Genomic DNA, 24,062 nt, shown 5'->3' on the forward strand with positions numbered 1-24,062 from the left:
TTGCGGACTGGATTCCAAGGGAAGGGAAGCGTAGCAAGGGGGCGGCGGAAAGTTAGGTGGGCGGATGAGATTAAAAAGTTTGCAGGGACGACACGACCACAATTAGCACATGACCGGGGTTGTTGGAGAAGTATGGGAGAGGCCTTTGCCTTGCAGTGGGCGTAACCAGGCTGATGATGATGATGATGATGATGATGATGATGATGATGATCATCTGTTTGCGATATGGCTAACGCTGTAGCGTTAGCCATATCAAAAATCCTATACCCTCTGCGGTTTCTGCGTGCAGCGTGTTTACTGTAGCGTTCGTCGTGCGTTTTCCCTCATAATTTATCAGCGCTGCTGTGTAGGCGCGCTTGTGTCTGTATCTAGCTGCGCCTTCTTTTTTAAAAAAAAAAAGCTGCACCTGGGGTCACAACCACACATGGGTCTTCACTACTTCGCATGGGCATGCTTTCCGCAAAGCCGAACGCCCAGACGCTGCTACACGTAATGATGATGATGATGCTGATGACCATCATCATAATCACCATCTTGAAGGCAGTGACACGAGTCCACTCAAAGAGATCGGCCAAGAGTAGGGTGTATTTCATAAATGTCTGAGAGAAATTAGCGTAAAAACATATCCGTGACAATAAATGAAGGCAAGAAAGTAGTAGAGATATCTCCTGATTTAGCAGTTAGCCTCAGTGAAAATAATAAAAAAGGTGGGCAAACGTAAAGCAAGGGTGAATAAATAAAATATCGAAAAGAATAAGAATGAAATCAGTGAGATATTACTGTAGGAGTGACCCAGCACGGAATTCCCGAAGGACAGCAGGACAAGAAAGTTCAAGGGCAGTCAAAACAATGGTATTGAGACTACCAAAGTCGTCTTACATAGGGAGAAGAAGCGAGGACAGTCCTCCAAAAAGTTATCATGGGATTCTAATCCATTGCAGGTGCGTCAAAATGAAGAGGTAGCTGGAACAGATCGTCTAAAGGAAATATTTAGAGCTTGGACTCGACAGCAACTCTCATAAAAGCTACAAAATGTTACTTCAAACGCGCTTTACGAAGTGTACTGCTGAAATAAAAAGAAAGTTGGAAGGCCTGATTTAGCCCTCAATAAAAGGTACCTGCCTGATCGAACTGATAAAGCCCGTCGTCAGAAGGAAAAAAAAGATTATGCTGATTCAACGCAGATGTTGGAATCTATGTTAAGCAAAGTTTTCGTGAAGCCATTAATGAAATGCTTTAAATTTGCTCATTTCATTCCTGCATCTTTGGTGCAAAGGAAACTGGCGTGCTTCAGCGCAAACGTTCGAACAAAGAAAGAAGAAACTGGCACGCGCAATGTGCAATTGATTTCTAAGAATTTCGGAGAAATTCTGAGAATTGTCTACAATGCGTGAGCATTGTTGGGCTCGGCTGTGACTTCGTTTTTTTGCTTAGTTTTGCTTACTTGCTTTTCCTAGCTTATGCGCTTATACCCATAGCCTTTCCGGTGGCAAGGAATGCTTAGGTTTTAGTAGACAATGGTCAGACTTTTTCGCTGCATCCGGCCCCTTTAGTGCAATCGTACCAAGTGATTTGCAGAAGGGTTGAAATCTGGGCCAGTTGGTACCTACTTGTAGGTACGTACATACAGTAAGTACAGTAAGTACATACTTCAAGTACGTACCAAGTGAGCCGGAACGCTGGGCACGAGCGCGCCTCGCCGGAACAGAGCTGTTGAAAGCGAACGCGACCGCCGCAATAGCGCGTGAGGCGTTGCGTGACGGGAGAGTGCATCGCCGCGATGCTATGTCACCCTCGCTGTCGCTCTCGCAAGCCTGTGTTATGCTCGCGTTCTTTGTCTATGCAAGCTCTCACCTGCGTTATGACTGCCCCTTGGTAAGGCGCAGTGAAAACGAACCAAGCGTCTCAACGAGCTCGCCTGCCCACGAGGTGTTCATAATTCGAAGGATGCTCAGCAGCGTTGAATTGAACATTGGGTCACCCAAAAATCTCAAATTGCCCCAACCCCAAATATCAAGTTGGACCAACTACGCATTTCATTTGTAACCCTAAATTTCAAGTAGGCCTACCCCCAAACTTCAAGTTGGCCCACCCCAGATTTCAACTTCGCCCACCCTCAAGTTTAGTTCGCCCACGTTCAAACTTCAAGTTAGCCCACCCCCAATTTTATTTGGCCCACACACTAACTTGAGTTGGCCTGCCCCACATTTCAAGTTGTGCCACCCACAAATTTCAAGTTGGCCCACCTCCAAATTTCAAGTTGACCCAACCCCAAATTTCCAGTTTAATTACCCCGAAATTTCAGTTGGCCCACGCCTACTATATGCTTCACCATGCATTCTCTAAAGAGCCCTGCGTATGTCTATGGGAATTCCCTTTATATTTTATTTTTCTGCTTCAAATTGTTACTTATCGCTCAAAAGTTGCCAGTCATCTACATTTACACTATCATAGCGATTAAATGCCCTAACTTTGCAAATTACGAATTTTTTGTGCAGATACAAGGCAGTGCGCTTTTCGCATGACAAGGCTGGGGAGTTCGCCAAAGAATGCGAACGCATTAAAATCATTAATGTTCGTTCTTTTTCGGCATGTTGCTGCGCCGCTGGCCGGGTATTTTTCATCTTATAGCACCACCTACCTGCGCAAGCCCACGCCTTTCTACGTTCACTAAGCACATGTTCACAGCACATGTCGTGCTGATCTCAACCACCTTTGTTGGGGGTGCCTCCTCTACATCCCACCAAGGCTTCGTGCCCTGGCCACCACACAGCGGGGACCCTGGCCTTCTTCTCTCCGGACTTGGGCTTGCCCGAATACCACCTCTTCGGACCATGCCATCGAGCTCTGGCGAGCACTGCTGTTGTTCCTCCAGGACCCGGCGGCACCACCCGTCGGCGATCGGCTCTGCGACAGCCACAAGCGTCATGCGGCCCTCACTTAGCTGCCTCCAGGACGTTCGTTAATAAAATGGAGGCAGCCTTACCCTTCCCCTTTTGCAATAACACCCCTCCCCTTTCCACCGCAGCGTCTTCGGCGCATTTTAATGTGGAATAAACTTGGCTTCATTCATTCATTCATTCATTCATTCATTCATTCATTCATTCATTCATTCATTCATTCATTCATTCATTCACTAAGCACTTTCTCGACATGCACTTTCCATCGAATTCAAGCGCAGCCATCAGCGTATAGCACTAAAAACGGCAGCAGGGAATGACAGCACGCATTGCACTTGAGAATGAACATTCCTATGCACAGTGGGATGGAGACTCGACCATTTTAATAGCATAAAATAATAGTGTTCGGTCATAAGAAACTTGTGAACTCTGGGTGAATTGAAGATTGAATTTATGTCAGCGAGTTGGGTTTCTTGGCATAAAAGTTGGAAAACATCATTACTACATAATATTATTCAATATTCCTTATCATGGCTTACGTAGCAATTGGCACGTTGAAACCGAGTGGTAATGAAGTCATAACCTATGCGTCCCAAGTTATCTGCTCAGCATCACTTTCGAGATATATGTCTTCGAAATCCTTGGCTGAATGCACTGATGGTATGGTTTACACTCATTAGCACTGCATTTTTCTAGTGTTTATATATGTTAATTAGAACATCAATGTAGTATCATAATGCCAAACGGGCAGGCATTCATTAATCATCTGATTAAATTCCGCGATTGGGACACTTGCCTTAACGTGAACCGTTAGAAAGTTTATGAGGGAAGCATTGCTTTTAAACAATCATTACATTAGAACTTATTTTGCAATAATATTCAACTGTTCAAGTTATCATGTTGAGGTAACAACATCGGGCTATCTACCTCGGGCAAGTTTTAATTAGTCTCACTCCCATAAAAAAAGTAATGACATTAAAAATTAATCAATTTAATAAACTTCTACGCGACTCATGTTGCCGCGGATGGCTTCCAACTTGTAGCCTGTCTCAATTGTTTTCAGTGTACGAATTCGTTTTCTATTCTTTTTTTATAGATTTGCGTGCTTGAAGACAGTAACGCAACATCGCAGCTATAGCAAGGAAATAGTCTAGCTGTGGGTGAGAACTGCTTATCCAGGTCTTATGGCCGTGACTTGCTTGCACCTGCACAGAGATAACAAAAAAATCAATGCGACATACAGAGATAACAAAAAAAATTAATGAGACATGCACAGACAAAAAAAAAGGATGACGTCAGAACTTATGTTCTGTTGTCTTCTCCCGTATATCTACGTGCCTTGTTCTGGGCTGGTTTGGTTCTCGCTAAGCGATGCACCAACTCCTCCAGCAAGCAACCTTGATTATTGTTATCTACACACTTCGCCCGTCCTTGCATAGAACACTCGCATTCAAAGATCACCCACAACTCACTGTCACTTACTTGAGCTGATTTTCTAATGGCATAGGTACATGCCTTTATCGTGAATTATAATTGTCTGTTATCGCCCTGTCTGAGAATAAACTCGTTGCTCTGTTTTTCTTCAATAATCACTGATTCATCAAACGCTGCTCGAACACGTTCGCTGTCCGATTACCGAACGCCTAATTAATTAAGCACGTGCTCATTAAGCACTGCGAAGCAAGGTTATCTGCTTTAGTTACACCGCAGAAGTGCAATTCTCTTTTAGGAAGTGCATAGAGATAATAGTGCGTTTTTGTTTTTGCTAGGTTCGATGCTTTTGCGCCATTGTCGCTTCTTGTTTGCTTGACAAGTGTGCCGCTTGGTGCGATTGCCGAACCATTAAAATTAGCTCATAACAAGTACGAAGCAATAAACTTGCGAGACGCACTTGAATTGAATACATTTAAATGGAGCAGGTCTCTCAGTTTCACATTAGTCGTCTCCCTGCACTTAAGCATGACGTCGAATGCTACGCACCTTCGAGTTACCTTTGCTACGGTGAGTGGTCGGACTGGTTGGTTGTAATCTAAATACGTAGTTGCTGCGGCGTCCCAATGTTGCTCTCTTACGTATAACGTTTTTTCGTTTTCCTAAGCAGAATTTATTTCTACGCGTTCTAGTTTTATGTATATTGTTTTGCCTCATGTTTCAATGCAAGGTATGGTATAAAGCCCTTGCGTCACCTACTGTACACGGAAGCATATTTTATTATTTTCTCGGTCCTCCTCAGTGCACCTTTTGTGTGATAGAAGCAAATTTGTCCCTTGCCACATATTTTCATTTGTACGGACATTCTAACATGAACCGAATACTTCTCTTTATAATCACGGTATGCTCTTTCAGAATTTCATAATCATTTTTTTTTTATTCTTAGCAAAAATACGGGAAGTCTGTGTGACGCAGCGTAGAAGGCCCGTTCATATATAGCGCAGGTCACTTCAGCTGCTTGATGTAAGCCAATCGGAAATGTTGGTGTGCATTCGTTTATTGCTAGTTCAGAAGAAGACGAGTTCATGAAAATTCTAAGTAGCATTGTTCGTAATAAATGCCCAGTCAAGTAGTCTCGTACTTTCTTGAAATACGTCCTGTTCCTAAAGGAGAGCCAGGGTCTATTCTGAGGCTGACTTAAACGTAATGTCTCTGTCCCAATACAAACACTTACGGAAACTCGTCTGTATCCCTGTGTTACTGGTAATGTTATGACAACGACACTGTAGCATACCTTCATGTCAGAGTTCTATAGGATTCCTTCCAACAACGTGTTTTCTTTCGTTGTTTCTTTTCCTAAGCAGGATAAAAAATATCCGGTATTTCATCTTGCATTCAGCATCTGTTTCTTTCGAAAATCCGTATTCGATTGCATTCTACGAATAAGTGGAGTCAGCGCCGCGACCCAGCCAGACGTAAACACCCAGCCAGTCTTCCAGAAATAAAGCCTCTTTCTTACTTGAGCACGCCTCATACTCACGAACCACGCTATCTCGACTCTCAGTGCTCAAATCTATCCTAGGTGAACTGAAAGATGTCTTAATATGGCCTCACACATTAAGAACAAAGCACTGTTTCAAAACGGGTTCTTGAGGCCTTATTTTATTGCTGTAGAATTCTGGACTAGTGCTGGGCCTGCAATGGTGGTACTGGGCATATCTGATAGGATCCTTTAATGTACTTATTGTGGGGCCAGCGTTGGCCCCCAGGCAGCACTGCTGCTATGGGTCCGTTAAGCCTTCCCAAGCAGTATGGAGAGCATGTTATGACGCAGAAATTAGGTAATAATTTGGAGCAGGCGAGCACAGAGTACGAAAGCACAATTGTGGAAGTTTCGACTGCGCGCTGTAGGCTCCACCATGGGTGCAACCTGTCTACAGAGGCGGGGACCTCAACGTGGCCGGCATGTTTGGTCACATTCTGCAAGCACTGGCCGACTTTGTTCCCTTCAGGTAAGCCAGCCCAAGGGGCGATGGATTAAGCGGTGATCGGTGGGGCGTGAAACGTCTTATCCTTCTAACTGATGCCGGTGCTTATAGCGAACAAGGATCTGTCATGAGGCCACTGCAAATCTCACAAGTGGCCTTATTCTCTACAAGGAGTGGAGCTGCATCGTGAGTGGGCGGAGGGACAGGTGAAAGTGTGAGCAGGCAAAACTTCTGATTAGTGTGGACAGCGTATAAGCGAGCAAACACGATTGGTGCAGGCAGGAAACATATGTAGCTGAAAAGATTTATGCCATGCAGACTGCAACTTGAACACGACCGACGGTCGGGAATGTGCAGTAAATTTGTGCTCCGTGTATGGTGAACAAATCTAATGCTAATTTTCACAGAAGAAAGGTGGATGTCCACGATTACGACCAAGAAATGACACGCAGAACGCGGTCAACAAAGAGACCAAGAAGTACAGGAAAGCGAAAAAGAGATTACGCAAAATGAATTATTAGTTATAACGTCAGCGCGACTTTCTAAGATATCAGCACAGAACGTGCAGCTAGTGATCTCGCCGTGGAGGCCACGAAAACAGACAGACTTGGGGTTTTAATAAATGTGTTGTTATAAAGAGTGCGCATGCAAACAGCTGAACGTACGGTTGCTATTTCAGAGGTCGGTAAAAGAACGGAAAGAATGCTGTAACGAGCACTGTACAATCATTTTCACGAAGCTCGGTAGTCTGAACGATAAACTTTTTGTATATTTGCCAAACGAGGACAACCTGAAATCGGGAACTGCAGTCTTAACTTGCCATTGCGAACTTTCGAATGCACTTGTCAATTTCAGTTTATGCATGGTAATTACGAAGAAATTCTGTTTTTTCGGTGACCAATCGGTCCGTATACTTTTGCTTACGGGTGTACGCCAACACCTTCATCGCCTTCCACGGGTGCCATCTTTCATTTTAAAAAAATGAACTCTTTTAAAGCAAGGAAACCTCTTGGAACTGGACACACGTTTGCGAGACTCGAAGTGACTATCGGTATATGGCCATAAAATATTAATTTTTGTGACAAAAGAAGGTGGTACAATACTTCACACTGGAAACCTTCGCGATCGAAAAAAGAAATGCCTCGGCAGAAGGCAGAACTTTGGTCGAGCGCAGAAAGCTTGCAGCGCGGATCACCAATTTTCACCTTAACATGGCGTAATCCCCACTTGTCCCATAATCATTAGGCTTTGATCTGTCTTTGTCGTTTTACTATATTGATACTTTAGTTATTAAAATCACTAAACAAAAGCGCTCTGAAGGTGGTGCCTTACTCTCCTCGAAACCCAATGCCATTCGACCTTTGTTTCGATTAATGAGGTGATGTGTATTTATTTCGAAGCGCGATGTGGCTGTATAAATAACGTGCCAGCACGTCATGCATGCACTTTATTCAGGAAGGGGGGGAGGGGGGTATGAGTGGGGATTGTGTTCTTTGTGTTTACTATGTATATGTGCTTCTCACTAACTAAATGTAGCTTTTTTTCCCACCATATGTCTTCCTCTTACGGGCAGTTACGACATTGTGTACGACCCCCGACGGTCATTTGGCGTCCGCCTGACGAACGGTTCCTACAACGGCATCATTGGACTTTTGCACAGCGGGGTGAGCGAGCCTGTACAGATTTAATCATCTACTGTTTTGGAACAACGTATGTGCACGACGTGATGTCACGGACTTGGCCTATCACCATGCTACTACCGCAACATGGCGGCCTCGATGACGTCATGGCACCATATTATCTCGCATAGACTGTTTTGCTTTTTTGACGGTAATCATGGGGCCTATAGCGTAAAAATGATCCAATATTTCTTTTTTTTTATTCCAGTCTCCCGACGTCGATTTTCCGTAACCGCCGGCGCGAACATCGGGCGGTGACCCGCAGCGTTGCCTGAACAGTCCAATTTGTTTGCTTTGAAAACGAATAACAGTGCCTACATTGAGAGGTTTTTTCTTAATTAATTGGCTGCCCAGAGTCCAGGTGCACGTCAAGTAGCGGAGGTTTCGATGGCGCCAAGCCAGCGCACTGAAAACATACAACCGGATGAACAGGGTGGTGCCGGCGTCTGCAATTGGTCCACTTTCCCTTACTTAGCTTGCGGTGGCTGGTTGAAAATTACGGCGGCGTGCAACGGAACGCCAAAAATGCCGCTAAAACGGATACTCAGCAAGGATGAGTCGGCACAGAGATGTCGTAAACGTTCCGAAAGTGCGCGATAACGTTACGCGGTCACGCAAAATGTTTTATTGTACGCAAATAAACCCATGCCATCTGGCAAGTGCAACTAACCAGTGCCTGAGCAATCGGCGGCAGCTATCTTTTATTCCTTTCGGAATGGCGCAGTCTCTGGCTATTCGGGGAAAAAAAATCAGCTTCGTTCGGCTTATTAATGCGTCTTTAACGCTTACACGTTACTTTCACCCGATGAGTTTTCGCGGGTGCAGTGGGTGCAGCCCGAACACCTTTGACCAATAGCAGAGGGCTAATAGCGAAAAGGCGTCGAATCGGAAAGAATTGTTTTTCTTTTGTTCGGTCTAATTATGCACGATCAATATCTACACGTCCTATCAAACGGGGAGCTATCGCGGTTTCTGTGACGTCGCGTGACAGACAGGCCAAGTAGGTGTGGTCAGAAAAAGTTTTTGACCAATCGTGGATTGCAGAATTGGAATAGAAAAGTTTGGAACAGCTTTGCGTTATAGCACCCCCTTTGGGAAGGGAGCAGCAAGGGAGAACCCCCTTTTGGAAATGGGAAGTCACTTTTGTTTGCTTTCAAAACAAATAACATTGCCTACATTGATCGGCTTTTCTTATCTAATTGGCTGCCAAGAGGCGAGCAGCACGCTCCAGGGGAGAGGGTTTCGATGAGCGCTGAGCCAGCGTCCCGAAAACAGATAAGCGGAGGGAGCGGGTGGCGCCGGCGCCTACGATTGGTCCAACTGCGCATTTGTTAGCGTCTCTTAGCACCAACGATCAGCATCTCGCCACAACGCATGCGCCGAACCCAAACGGTAACATCGAGTTTGGGTTTTCGCAACGCTCCCAACGCTAAATTTCAACAAAAAAAAAATTGCATGGGTGCCCCAAGCACCTTAACTCTGCTTTGCGTCGTCTCGACGTTGCTGCCAGCATATCAAAAACGCGTCACCGCTTTCTTATTAAAAATGATGCGCTCTCAGGTATACTTTTCACGCTGTCAAATATTGCGGATTCCATTATTTCATGTATTGTTTCTCTGCTATCCTGGGCCGCTGTCTTGTACCCGTTCAAAAAGCCGACGCTCGATTTCGCCTCGCGCGATTGTCCAGGCTGCGCCTATATCGCGGCCTAGGCCAATCTAGTCCAATCGCGTGAGGCGAAATCCAACGTCGGCTTTTCGAACGTGTACAAGATAACGGCCCTGATTTCATTATTCTTCCGCCCGCACGAAGGGAGCTGCAATAGCGTGACGCTAGTGCAAGCAGGTAACCCTATTCTAAAGCACCTTCCCGGTGGTGCAGCCCGCGAACGCCTAGTGTTCGCTTGTTGAGGCCCCCTAAGCTGTGGACCATTATCCTCAAGCCATTATCCCTCAAGAGAAAAGTATATAATAGCTGTGTCTTACCAGCACTCACCTACGGGGCAGAAACCTGGAGGCTTACTAAAAGGGTTCTACTCAAATTGAGGACGACACAACGAGCTATGGAAAGAAGAATGATAGGTGTAACGTTAAGGGATAAGAAAAGAGCAGATTGGGTGAGGGAACAAACGCGAGTTAATGACATCTTAGTTGAAATCAAGAAAAAGAAATGGGCATGGGCAGGACATGTAATGAGGGGGGAAGATAACCGATGGTCATTAAGGGTTACGGACTGGATCCCAAGGGAAGGGAAGCGTAGCAGGGGGCGGCAGAAAGTTAGGTGGGCAGATGAGATTAAGAAGTTTGCAGGGACGGCATGGACACAATTAGTACATGACCGGGGTTGTTGGAGAAGTATGGGAGAGGCCTTTGCCCTGCAGTGGGCGTAACCAGGCTGATGATGATGATGATGATGAAGCTGTGGACCCCTATTCTAGACCTCCCTGTCACTAAATAAAATTGTAAGGGTGCACATTGTGCGGCTCTAGTAGCCCGTATGTAGAATGCTTGCCTGTCCTTTTTGAGAGTGATTTCACACCACATCCGAAGCACCAGACAACGTTAGTTATGATGACGTCGACACACAAGATCAAGAAGCAAAAATTATTGTACATGATGCGCTTTGAAAAATTTGCCTCACCGTTTTAATTGACAGAGGTATTTCTAAAAAAATGACATTTAGCGTTAAGTCCTTCGTGAAAAGCCGCTCAGTAAACCAAAACCCCGCCTTACGAACGAGATGCTGCGGTAGCTTTGCCGAACAATAATTTCCAGTGCACTGGTATAGTGACATTTTCTCACAGTTCCTGTATAAAAATGCGCCGCTCTGGTCAGCTCATTCGTTTTTTCGTGTTGTGCTTTGCGAAAAGCGACAGAGTGAACGAAACGGATGGCTTCCGACTAGTCCGTGAGAGAACCTTGTTGAGTGCCCCGTTGAAAACAAGCTTCGTAATTGGAAGTTGTTAGACGTGCACGAAGCAGGCTAAATACGCCTTTACAGCGCTCGCTGTGTAAAAGAAAGTCGCAGTTTAACCCAAAAGGTAAAGCATCGATTGCGGTACCAAATCAGTATAAAGCGATAACAAGAAAGAATAGTAGTTTGATCGGCCGTATAAACCTGTGAGCACTCGCTTACTAGATAAAATAACAAGCATAGTGTCAGCGAGCACAGGCAAACGTGCACACATCACACTCGATGACTACAGACACCCGCTGTCAAAACGCGAACGTCAGGAAGCGCGGCACCAGCAGCGAGCCTAGTTACCTTCGGGCTGTCTATCGTTTCAACGCAAACTGAGGGACGAGAACACTAAAAGCTACGAGCCGTCGGTCCACCTTGAGTCTGTCCTCAAAGCAGGTCGCGTTCACAATAAAGAAAGAAAGAAAGAAAGAAAGAAAGAAAGAAAGAAAGAAAGACGTTTATTTTCTTTTTCCAGGTTGTTATACACAAGTGACAATCACTTGTCGAACCTGTAGCCGAAGGCTAGTTGAAGGTCCGATAAAAAAAAATATAAAGGAAATCCTAGCATAGCAGGAATAAAAAAAGAGTAACAGTAACAGTAAAGCCCTCGCGTCAGCGCGCGGCCGTGCCTTAAGCAGTTGTTGCCGAAGTACAACGCGCCCCTGCCCCCCTCTCCCCGGTTCCTTGCGCACGACGGAAGAAGGCGCGCTTCCTCCCAACTTTCCTCCCTTGCGAGCGCGAGTCGGTCACCCTCGCACGCTTTCATTCGCACACATAGCGCGCGGCGACGGTGTTATGGCCCTTGGCCTTTGTTCAGAACATTATGGCGATGGCGACGACGACGGCAGAAATGCGCCTGGAGTGTCGACATAATTGCTATGGCAATAAAAACAAAAGGAAGCCCACCTTACAGTTTTCGTCTTTTCTTCACAAAGCAGGGAGCTGACCTGGCCGCTGCTCCGGTGATCGTGCGCTACGATCGATCCGAGGTGGTGACGTACACGCCCCCCATGTACAGTGGTCACTGTGCGCTCATCGCTGTTGCTGGAGAGCCTTCCGTCAACGCATTCAGCTACTTGTTCGTCTTCGACTGGCAGGCAAGTCAACCAACGCTGCGCACTGAAAACTATAATGCACGATGTGAACGCAACGTTTAAACCAGGGTGTCGAACCAAGCCGGAGCTGAACCTTAACCAGAGCTGTATCGTTATGTTTTCTGGCACCTTGGAACCGAACCCGAACTGTAAACTGGAACTGGAAACCGTTCCGAACCGGCTCAACAAGCGGTTCAGAACTGTGGATGCTCTGCTAGATAGAGCACGTGAGTGAGGAAAAGATGAAGAAAAAATATCAAAGCTTCCCGTAGCCTGCGAACAATTCCCACGCTATATGCAAGACTCAAATAACCTAAATAACCTCAAGTTAGTGGTGACGCTTGTTATGTTATTCACTTTTATGCAACCAAATCGGTCCTTTATGGCATGAAAGTTTGGGGGTTTTACATGGTGCTCGGCGTATCTTGCTACAGCAAAGGGGCCGGAAAGATTCTGTTCAACTTTATGTTCTGTTTTGATGCGGTGGGGGGTCGGCTGAGGTGCAGTTGTAACCCAACTACTCACGAAAATATGTATAGTGTTGAAACTCCTGACGTTCCTTCCAGTGTTGCTTGGCGTCATGCGTGAGCCGCAATGTTGCGTGTGAGAATGACGGCGAAAGAAAGAGGGAAGGAAAGCTGAAAATGGGACTTAAAGACCAGTAGGTACGCGATAAAAAAGTAAATATTTTTATTTGGGAACCCCAATTAATTTTTAGTGAGGCACAATTTTGCTCTACGTGCAACAGATACTTGGAATGATAACAAGCTATCGGTGTATGCTGATGGGATTACGAAATAAGACAACTATACTAGAAGAGCCACAACCTCGGGTGTCACTTAAAGGGTGCAGTGTACCTTCACCGTAAAGCAATTTATCCATAGCAAGTATAGAGCAAGATAGAAAATTGCGCACGATACCTTTATGTAAGAGGCGCGTCAATTCAAACACTGGCCTAAAAGGAAGGCGACGAAATGTGTCTCTAGTTGACCGGTCCTTTCCCGTTTTCTGCATATTTTCGTTTTTCTTTTTCGACGTTTCGCTAAAAAGGGGGGGGGGGGACCGATGCATGCATCGGTCCCCCACCAGCAACGATGAAAGTTGACACTGCCCGACTTTCTCCAGACTTGGCCTTGTGTTGCGCGGTGCCAAAGCGGAAGCGTAACAGTGAACCTGGGCGATATCACCAATGACAACACGGAACTCCACTCGGCCAGCGGAGAAGACTCCGAAGTTGGCTTCGAATCCCTGCGGAGCCACAAGGAGAAGCGGAGGAGCGTCAGGACACCTTCGCTTTCAAGTACGCCTACAGTGCAGAACACAAGCAGTTCCCGAGTCCCCGCCATACTCTTCATGCCGATGGTTCCCTCGGACAATCTGCGGCATCTGAATAGGCGAGCTGTCTCCACCTTCCTTGAAAGATTAGTGCGACATGAACCAACCGATATAAGAATTAACGCTCGCAAAAACATTCTCGCTGTACATGTGCATTTAACTGCTTTTGACATCTTGCGTACAGTAACCAATTTGAACGGAATCAGAGTGCGCTTCTACATTCCAGTCGACAAGGATACAGCAACAGGCGTCATCTACGGCGTAGGTGTTGCAATACCGAATGAAGACTTTCCTATCTTAGTCAAGACAACTACTCCTGAAGCTACCATCATGCATATTTCCTGGATTGTCAGTTCACCGTGTGTGAGAATAGTCTTTGAGGGCGGCACCCTACCATCTATTGTCAAGGTGGGCCATTTTCACCACCCCGTGAAATCCTTCATTCCGAAACATCTGCAGTGTCACAAGTGCCTCTGGTTGAGTAAAGTCTGAGGGGTTTGTAATAACGCGGCACTATGTGCACACTGTGCTGAGACCCACACCACGGAATCCTGCCAAACAACTGTATTTAAGTGCAGAAACTGCAAAGGATCGCATGAAGCCACCTTGAGAAATTGCCTCGAATCAAGAAGGAGTTGAATATACATAAGGCGATGGTAAGGGTAAGTCCTTACCCTTACCGATGGTAAGTCCCCAGCAGCTGCGAAGCAACTGACCACGGCGGCGGTCAGACCTGCGACGCAGCAGAGGGTGCTAAGAATCACTGGCTCCGGACAGGCCGCCATTGGAATATGAACCTGGCAACGTTTAACGCTAGAACGTTATCTAGTGAGGCGAGTCTAGCAGTGCTATTGGAGGAATTAGAGGGCAGTAAATGGTATATAATAGGGCTCAGTGAAGTTAGGAGGCCAAAAGAAGCATATACAGTGCTAAATAGCGGGCACGTCCTGTGCTACCGGGGCTTAGCGGAGAGAAGAGAACTAGGAGTCGGATTCCTGGTTAATAAGAATATAGCTGGTAACATACAGGAATTCTATAGCATTAACGAGAGGGTGGCAGGTCTTGTTGTGAAACTTAATAAGAGGTACAAAATGAAGATTGTACAGGTCTACGCCCCTACATCCAGTCATGATGACCAGGAAGTCGAAAGCTTCTATGAAGACGTGGAATCGGCGATGGGCAGAGTGAAAACTAAATACACTATACTAATGGGCGACTTTAATGCCAAGGTAGGCAAGAAGCAGGCTGGAGACAAGGCAGTGGGTGAATATGGCATAGGCACTAGGAATAGCAGGGGAGAGTTATTAGTACAGTTTGCGGAACAGAATAATATGAGGATAATGAATACCTTCTTCCGCAAGCGAGATAGCCGAAAGTGGACGTGGAGGAGCCCGAACGGCGAGACTAGAAATGAAATAGACTTCATACTCTGCGCTAACCCTGGCATCATACAAGATGTGGACGTGCTCGGCAAGGTGCGCTGCAGTGACCACAGGATGGTAAGAACTCGAATTAGCCTAGACATGAGGAGGGAACGGAAGAAACTGGTACATAAGAAGCCGATCAATGAGTTAGCGGTAAGAGGGAAAATAGAGGAATTCCAGATCAAGCTACAGAACAGGTATTCGGCTTTAACTCAGGAAGAGGACCTTAGTGTTGAAGTAATGAACGACAATCTTGTGGGCATCATTAAGGAGTGTGCAATAGAAGTCGGTGGTAACTCCGTTAGACAGGATACCAGCAAACTATCGCAGGAGACGAAAGATCTGATCAAGAAACGCCAATGTATGAAAGCATCTAACCCTACAGCTAGAATAGAACTTGCAGAACTTTCGAAGTTAATCAACAAGCGTAAGACAGCTGACATAAGGAAGTATAATATGGATAGAATTGAACATGCGCTCAGGAACGGAGGAAGCCTAAAAACAGTGAAGAAGAAACTAGGAATTGGCAAGAATCAGATGTATGCGTTAAGAGACAAAGCCGGCAATATCATTACTAATATGGATGAGATAGTTCAAGTGGCTGAGGAGTTCTATAGAGATTTATACAGTACCAGTGGCATCCACGACGATAATGGAAGAGAAAATAGTCTAGAGGAATTCGAAATCCCAAAGGTAACGCCGGAAGAAGTAAAGAAAGCCTTTGGAGATATGCAAAGGGGGAAGGCAGCTGGGGAGGATCAGGTAACAGCAGATTTGTTGAAGGATGGTGGACAGATTGTTCTAGAGAAACTGGCCACCCTGTATACGCAATGCCTCATGACCTCGAGCGTACCGCAATCTTGGAAGAACGCTAACATAATCCTAATCCATAAGAAAGGGGACGCCAAAGACTTGAAAAATTATAGACCGATCAGCTTACTGTCCGTTGCCTACAAAGTATTTACTAAGGTAATTGCAAATAGAATCAGGAACACCTTAGACTTCTGTCAACCAAAGGACCAGGCAGGATTCCGTAAAGGCTACTCAACAATAGACCATATTCACACTATCAATCAAGTGATAGAGAAATGTGCAGAATATAACCAACCCTTATATATAGCTTTCATTGATTACGAGAAAGCGTTTGATTCAGTCGAAACCTCAGCAGTCATGGAGGCATTACGGAATCAGGGTGTAGAGGAGCCATATGTAAAAATACTGGAAGATATCTATAGCGGCTCCACAGCCACCGTAGTCCTCCATAAAGCAAGCAACAAAATCCCAATACAGAAAGGCGTCAGGCAGGGAGATACGATATCTCCAATGCTATTCACAGCGTGTTTACAGGAGGTATTCAGAGACCTGGATTGGGAAGAATTGGGGATAAAAGTTAATGGAGAATACCTTAGTAACTTGCGATTCGCTGATGATATTGCCTTGCTTAGTAACTCAGGGGACCAATTGCAATGCATGCTCACTGACCTGGAGAGGCAAAGCAGAAGAGTGGGTCTAAAAATTAATCTGCAGAAAACTAAAGTAATGCTTAACAGTCTCGGGAGAGAACAGCAATTTACAATAGGCAGCGAGGCACTGGAAGTCGTAAGGGAATACATCTACTTAGGGCAGGTAGTGACGGCGGATCCGGATCATGAGACGGAAATAATCAGAAGAATAAGAATGGGCTGGGGTGCGTTTGGCAGGCATTCCCAAATCATGAACAGCAGGTTGCCATTATCCCTCAAGAGAAAAGTATATAATAGCTGTGTCTTACCAGTACTCACCTACGGGGCAGAAACCTGGAGGCTTACTAAAAGGGTTCTACTCAAATTGAGGACGACACAACGAGCTATGGAAAGAAGAATGATAGGTGTAACGTTGAGGGATAAGAAAAGAGCAGATTGGGTGAGGGAACAAACGCGAGTTAATGACATCTTAGTTGAAATCAAGAAAAAGAAATGGGCATGGGCAGGACATGTAATGAGGAGGGAAGATAACCGATGGTCATTAAGGGTTACGGACTGGATCCCAAGGGAAGGGAAGCGTAGCAGGGGGCGGCAGAAAGCTAGGTGGGCGAATGAGATTAAGAAGTTTGCAGGGACGGCATGGCCACAATTAGTACATGACCGGGGTTGTTGGAGAAGCATGGGAGAGGCCTTTGCCCTGCAGAGGGCGTAACCAGGCTGATGATGATGATGATGATGATGAAGGGCAGGCTCCAACCACCAGGAAGCCTCCGATTCTGTGGAAAAACGGCGCTCCCACCGCTGCTACTGAAGTTCACCAGACAGCGCAATAGACCCTCCACAGTACCAACCTAGTCCAGAGCCATCATCACCTGGCACTCTGAAACCGCAGTCCTTGAGCGAGACCAGACGCAACGTTATGAATGAGAAAGAAGCCCAAAAATTGCGTATGCCGTTGCCTGGCCTGAACTGCCAAATGCAAGCCCATCTGCTGAGTCTGAGCAGCGTAAATCGCCTTCGTCGAACGTACCTATTTCTACCGACAAGATGCCTGAACAGCATGTACAGGTGATTATATATCGCCGAAGTCGCTAATAGCTGCACAAATGCACAAGCTTTGACTGTTCGATGCGATTTACAAGTCCTGGATGCTCATACTCCTATACTTGGAAGCTTCCATTAGAAGCATGACTCGCCCACTTCTGCAGAAGCGACCCTTTCAAAAAGAAGACGGCAATGTCTCATTATTCAATGGAATGAGCGAGGCTTGAAATCACGTATTTCCGACTTCCGTCAATTTGTATATGCAAATCGGTTCCCCCTGCTAGTCATCTGTTTGCAATGTGTTCTCTATAGGTTGTGCACGTCTCTTTATTTTCGTTCTCTATGACATGGTCTATACATGTAATGGCATCGCAGGTGTGGGCAATGCTGGTAGCTTGCATTCCGCTGGTGGCTGCTGCCGTCGCCTTCGTCGAACATCGCAGGCTTCGGACCAAGGGCAGCTTCGTGTGGGAGACTTACGAGAACACCTGGGACATTCTGCGCTCTTTCTCTTACGAAGGTGCGTACGAGAAAAGCAAAACGCAGCCTGCTGTCGGTGAAATTGGTGTTCCAAGTTTTTCTACTGGCACCTTGCATGCAGTTTAGTATTCGTGTGTGACTTCGAATGCTGCCAGGGGTGACGCGGCTTGTGTTGCAGTTGAGTTGGAGAAATTTGTCTCCCACTTGCGCACTTAAAGGAACAACTAAAAATGTTAGTCATGATGGTGGTAATTTCTGCCAACTTTCTCAACGATATTAGAGCACATAACTACGCATATGCGAAAGTGGGTCGACATTAGCAGCACATGAGACAGCAATGTCCTCGAGTGTTGCTTTCAGCACCATGAAGACCAAAAAAAGAGGAGAAATCATGTGCCTGGTGACCCTGTTTGGAAAAATACACAAATGCACCAAATATACGTAAATGCGAAGTCTTAATTATGGTGCGCATTCACAAAGCAATACTTTGGACTCTGTTCTTGTGAAATAGCGCGTATTTTATTGGAATTCAGCGTAGAAAAATTAAGCAACAAAAGAATAATCCGATACACTTAAAATTGTGTGCGTTCTGTAATGTGCGGGGTACGCGACCTCTGTCAGGCGCTTCCTCCTCTTGAGATTTCTTGTAATCTCTAGGAAGAAATTGACATGTACATTTAATTATCTACTGCTTCAGGAAGTTCACCAGGATGTCTTGGCGGGCTAGTTAGAAAAGCATCTAAAAGGGTTAAGAGCACACACAGACGGGGGACAGAGTGAAGAACAACAGGTCCATGGCTAACCCACGCGTGGATCGCTTTGGTTTTCTTAAGGTAACACATTTTAAATTTGTTCGAGGTAATGCATCTTTAGCTTTATACATGAAATAATTGCAATAAATATTAAAAAGGAATGTTTTAAGCACTTCAGAGGGAGAACTGAAACAAATAACGTGCACTACATATCCGAATCCATAAAAGAAAACTGAATAATGCTTACTTTGGCACGATACCTTGCATTACCAAGAAGCTGACACTCTGCTTAGCGAAGAAACGATGAACGAAAACGAAAAGATGTTTTAGTGTCCCTGTACTATTTTCGCATCAGGGCGAAATGCGTGGAAATTTATACAAATTTAGATACAGGCAGAAATGTCCATGAGAACAAGAACAAGAACAATGCATGATGGTTCTCAAGTAGCTTCGCTATCTGTGCAAACGACGGAGAACAAACCACCAAGCAAACGACTCAGTGCTTTTTGATGTCAGTCCTGTTAGGAGTCGCACCGTGTTTTAAAACTGAGATGTTGAACGCTATCTTTAGGGAGTCGTCGGGGAACAATCGGATTACTTGGACTCGTTACTACAGGTCACACTACAAAGACGAAGAGCCACGCTGGCCGATTGCTCTTCTCCATATGGTGGCTCACAGTGCTGGTGCTTACCAACGGCTTTGCCGGGCAGCTCAAAGCCAGCATGGCCATCAAAACCGAGCCGCCGAGATTTCAATCTGCAATTGAGATCGCGTACCAGACCGCCATACGACCACTGATGTGGAAGGACACTGTGTTCGAGGTGTACGTACGGGTAAGCACGCGATTGTTATCTGTAACTTGTCTCGATTATTAGCTAAGTGAAAGCATTTGGTTGTCAAAAGACGGTATTCGTCGACATATCAACATAAGCCTTCATTTAGAAAAGAAGAATGTGTTCTTTGCGAACACCTGGTGTGGATTTCTCCTCTACTCAGTTGTGAACGTGCAAAGCACAGTCCGTAAGCTTGAAGTCTAAGCTAGAAAAAAAAGTTGGGAACGACAAGATCGCTGATAATTCTCATTTTCTTGGCGGAAAACTTGTCACAGAAAGGCGACTGCAGTGGATATAATTGCCTCCATTTGTTCAAACTGAATTTCTCCCTTTGGGTTTCAAACCTGGGCGAGGAAAAAAAAAACCTCGGCAATACCTTTCTTTTCCCTCAGTGCTTCCGTTAGTCTGTGGGTTTCTTTCACCAAAACATCACGCATTCAAAATACACGGAAGCACTTCTGTTCATTTTTTGCTGCCTTTGTTGGCATCGTCATTTTTCGTCCCTATACTTCCTATGGCGCCAGGGTGCGCTCCGTGCCTGGCAGTCATTGATAAATGTGCTACAAGACCATTGTCGAATCCGACCTGGGCTGTTTCCCTTGAACGATTACGTACACCTTAGGCAAATGAACACGTATGTTTATTTGTTGTTTCGTTAGTTTGCTTTGCTAGGAACTAACAGCACTTACCCACCACGGCTACGTGGCTAGAAGTGAGCATTCAGGCTAAACAAAATTATGCGATCCCCTTGGATGATCGGCGAGAAGTGAAACACAAAGGAAGCTGAAATATAGTAGAGCTTCGCCAGCCGGGGATTGGCGGCGTAAAGTCTTCTGCGGTGGCTGATTTCGTAGGAAGCTTGCTTGAAGATGACCTGGTGGTTCAATCCTTCCGCTACTATAAAATTAAGTGTAGCGCATTTATTTTCACACGAGCTGACGGATCTTTATTCATGAGCGAGCAATATGGTTTCTTTGCTGGTTATGGGGGTGAGGTTCAGTTACGCTCTCTTATGTGTCGCAAAGCTTTAACCATTGTATAAAAAATTGCGAACCTACAACACTGATTAACTTTATTGCGAAAATCTCAAATCAACACAATAAAGAAATAAATAGAATTACCACAGCTTAGAGTGTGCGTGCGTCTCCGTGTACACATAACATCCCGACAATGTCACTCACAACTAGAAAAAAGTGTATTTATTTATTTATTTATTTATTCGCTTCTTTCTTTCTTTCTTTCTTTTTCTTTCTTTCTTTTTTTCTTTCTTTCTTTCTTTCTTTCTTCGTTCGTCAAAAGGAAGCTTTAGCTCGGGTGCTCCTAAATACATGTGAAAGGAGAATTCGTTTTTCTCGGCAATCACTGCACCAAATTAGACGAGGTTTGTTGCATTCAAAAGAAAAACTTGAAATCTAGTGACTATTGTTTTTGAATTTTTTTTATGTCGTCAACTTTTTATTCAAAATTGGCAAAAATTGAAAATTTTCAGAAAACGAAACTATCAAGTTTACAACTCTATAACTCAGCAATGAAAAAATGATATCACAATTATGTGACTTGCGTCTCATAATATATTTAAAGCGGACAAAACTGATATGTCACACGTGAATCTAAAAAAAAATTGTAATATGCAGATACAGTTTTTGCAAAACCCTTGTACACAACGTAACAAATTCACGTAAGATATAAATTGACATATCGAATTTGTTCGCTTTGAATGATCTAATGGATGCCGTTTACAGAACTGCGATATCTGTCTTTGATCAAGAGCTATTAACTTGTAAAGTTCGTGCTTCTAGCTTTATAAAGCTTTCGAATGTTTGAAAATTTTTTTCACAAAATTCAGGCCCTAAATTGGAATTCTGCTTCCAACAGTCGAAGTTGTTAGTAAGCGCCTAAAGCTTCCTCGAAAGCCATAAATGGACCACATACCCAAGAATGGTACCCGGGCTGTCCTGGGCCTTGATCGTATAAAGGCCTTTGACAACGTAGCGCATCAGGCTATACTAGAGAATCTGCAGTACCTAGGTGTGGGCCAGAGGACCTACAACTACATCAAAGATTTCCTCAACCACCGCACAGCGGAACTAAGAATAGGAGAACTACAATCGAACAAGATCCCTCTTGGAAGTCGTGGCACACCGCAGGGATCAGTCTTATCCCCGTTCCTCTTTAATTTAGCGATGATCAGATTACCGGAACAACTTAATCAGATTCCAGGTCTACACCACAGTCTGTATGCCGACGACATTACCCTGTGGGTGGTTAAAGGCAGCGATGGAGATATAGAAACCACGCTGCAACAAGCTGTAGACACGGTTGAAAAGTACGTTACCGACAAAGGCCTCGCCTGCTCCCCGCAAAAATCAGAACTCTTCCTACTCAGAGCCCCTACAAACCGCAAATCCGACACTGCGCCATCCCCAGAAATCACTGTGCGAGCCGGAGGAGGCGCGATCCCGGTGGTGACCACCATCCGTGTACTAGGCCTCTTCATGCAAGCTCACGGGCGCAACGGCAACACAATTCATAAACTGGAAGCATGCGTTCAGCAGACGATGCGACTCATTTCAAGAATTGCCAACCGACACTCTGGCATGAAAGAAGCCAACCTCATAAGGTTGGTACAAGCCTTCGTTCTCAGCCGCATCACCTACATCACCCCGTACCTCTGCCTCAAAGTGGCTGAGAGAGAGAAAATAGAGGGGATTATCCGGAGGGCCTATAAACAGGCTCTTGGGCTACCTATAAGAACGGCCAATGCTAAATTGCTAGCCCTAGGTGTGCACAACACCCTCGATGAACTAGTAGAAGCGCACCTTATATCTCAATACGAAAGGCTAGCTCAGAGTGCCGCCGGGCGAAACATCCTCCAGAATCTCGGCATCAACTACGAGTCGATGCAAAGCATTAAAGTAGACATTGCTCACGATCAGAGGCGCCATCTCAAAATTAATCCACTCCCTAAAAACATGCACCCCGAATTCCACAAGGAAAGGAGGGCCGAGCGGTCCAAAGCCCTACATCAGAAATTCCACTCCTTCGAAGACGTAGTCTATGTCGACGCAGCAGAATACATAGAACGCAACTGTATGTCCCTTGCAGTGGTGGACTCCTCAGGTCAAATACGCGCTGGTGGTTCAATTCGCACCAGAAGCTCCGAAACAGCGGAAGAGGCGGCTATCGCTCTGGCAATAGCCTCCACACATTGTCATTACATTATTAGCGATTCCAGAGCAGCAGTACGCAATTTTGCGAAAGGTCGGGTCTCGGCTCCCGTAAAACACATAATAGACACAAACCAACACCCACGACCAATCCAGGTCATTTGGGCACCAGCACACTCCTCCCTACCCGGCAACGATGCCGCCCACACCGCCGCTCGAGGACTCGCCAACCGAGCACCCGGACGGCTCACGCTAGGGTCAGGGAGGGATCGCATGGTCAGTTACCAGGAAATAACTCAGCACTACAGGTTAGCCAGGGCAGAGTACCCGCCAGCACACAAATCGCTTAACAAGCGACAAGAAGTAGCTTGGAGACGACTTCAGACGAACACCTACCCCAACCCCGTAGCCTATCACTACTACTACCCGGACCAATACCCTAATACATGTAAGCATTGTAAGCAAAAAGCGGATCTATTCCATATTATGTGGTCGTGCCCAGCCGAAAATCACACAAATCACGAAATAAGTAGTACTGAGCAGTGGGAGGCCGTGTTGCTCAGCTCCGACCCTGACCTGCAGGCCAAGGTCATCGAGAGAGCTGAAGAAGCCGCCCGGGCCCAGGGGCTCGTGGCTGCCTAACAACAAGGTCATCCGTCAATACCTTGTTTTCCAATAAAGTCTTCACTCACTCACTCATACCCCCTATGGTCTGCAAAAGGCGGCGCGCGGTGTAGAAAGTCATGTGAGCTCGCCTCGCGCAAACACGCGCAAACACATTCCCTACAGTGGGCGACTAGATGTGTCTCTCCGGATGAGTTGCTATGCTCTTTTGAAAGATACTCAGTTTATCTACAAAAGCAAGAACGAGCTAACCAGTGAAATGACCGAGGCCCACCCCATAAATACAAGAGGAGATAACTACATCAGCCACTCTTCAGTATTGCTACACGATAAGGAATTTAAGTTTCCTCATAGATTTTCTGTAATGTTAACGTTGCCTTTTAATGCTCTAGCGGGTGGTCCCTGACACGCATGTGCACCCCTCCTACTCCGTTTCTGATAGCATATTTGCTTCCTTTGTATAAAATTTTTCAGTTGTGAGTAAGTGCCTTATCCTGTCTTCTCTGTTCGTACTCGTATTTGCGCGCTTTTACAGTTTCAAGACGCTAGTAAACCAACTAGCCCACTTTTGTAAATTCTTTTCTTAAGTAGCCAAACTTCTCATATCGTCACTGTTAATATCCGACAACGTATATCTTAGGGCGCATGTCCCATATATTTCACATATTTCCAATAATCTCTTATGAACATATGATGTTTTACTTTTGAGACCACGGTGACTTAAAAGCACCAAGAGAATATTCTAAAAATCAACATGAACCAACTATAGCCCTATTTATTGCTGTGCTACCCCATGTCAGGATCCTATACAAAAAAAGCAAAACTTGTATGCTCCCATGTATGATGTGGGTCATGTCCCATATAATCCCATATATCCTATGTGGAA

General features: G+C 45.5%; 1 protein-coding gene across 1 annotated transcript in view; it reads left to right on the forward strand.

The window, feature by feature from the left end:
- Window positions 1–24,062, forward strand: part of LOC142578325 (glutamate receptor ionotropic, delta-1-like) — a 34,316-nt gene that overhangs the window by 5,515 nt on the left and 4,739 nt on the right. The window contains exons 2-6 of the mRNA XM_075687723.1: window positions 6,272–6,343; window positions 7,893–7,983; window positions 11,898–12,056; window positions 17,695–17,839; window positions 19,168–19,385. Coding sequence (XP_075543838.1) covers window positions 6,272–6,343; window positions 7,893–7,983; window positions 11,898–12,056; window positions 17,695–17,839; window positions 19,168–19,385 — 685 coding nt within the window. The remainder of the gene's footprint in view (window positions 1–6,271; window positions 6,344–7,892; window positions 7,984–11,897; window positions 12,057–17,694; window positions 17,840–19,167; window positions 19,386–24,062) is intronic.

Source organism: Dermacentor variabilis, chromosome 4, assembly GCF_050947875.1.
Source record: "Dermacentor variabilis isolate Ectoservices chromosome 4, ASM5094787v1, whole genome shotgun sequence".
Classification (NCBI taxonomy): Eukaryota; Metazoa; Arthropoda; class Arachnida; order Ixodida; family Ixodidae; genus Dermacentor; species Dermacentor variabilis.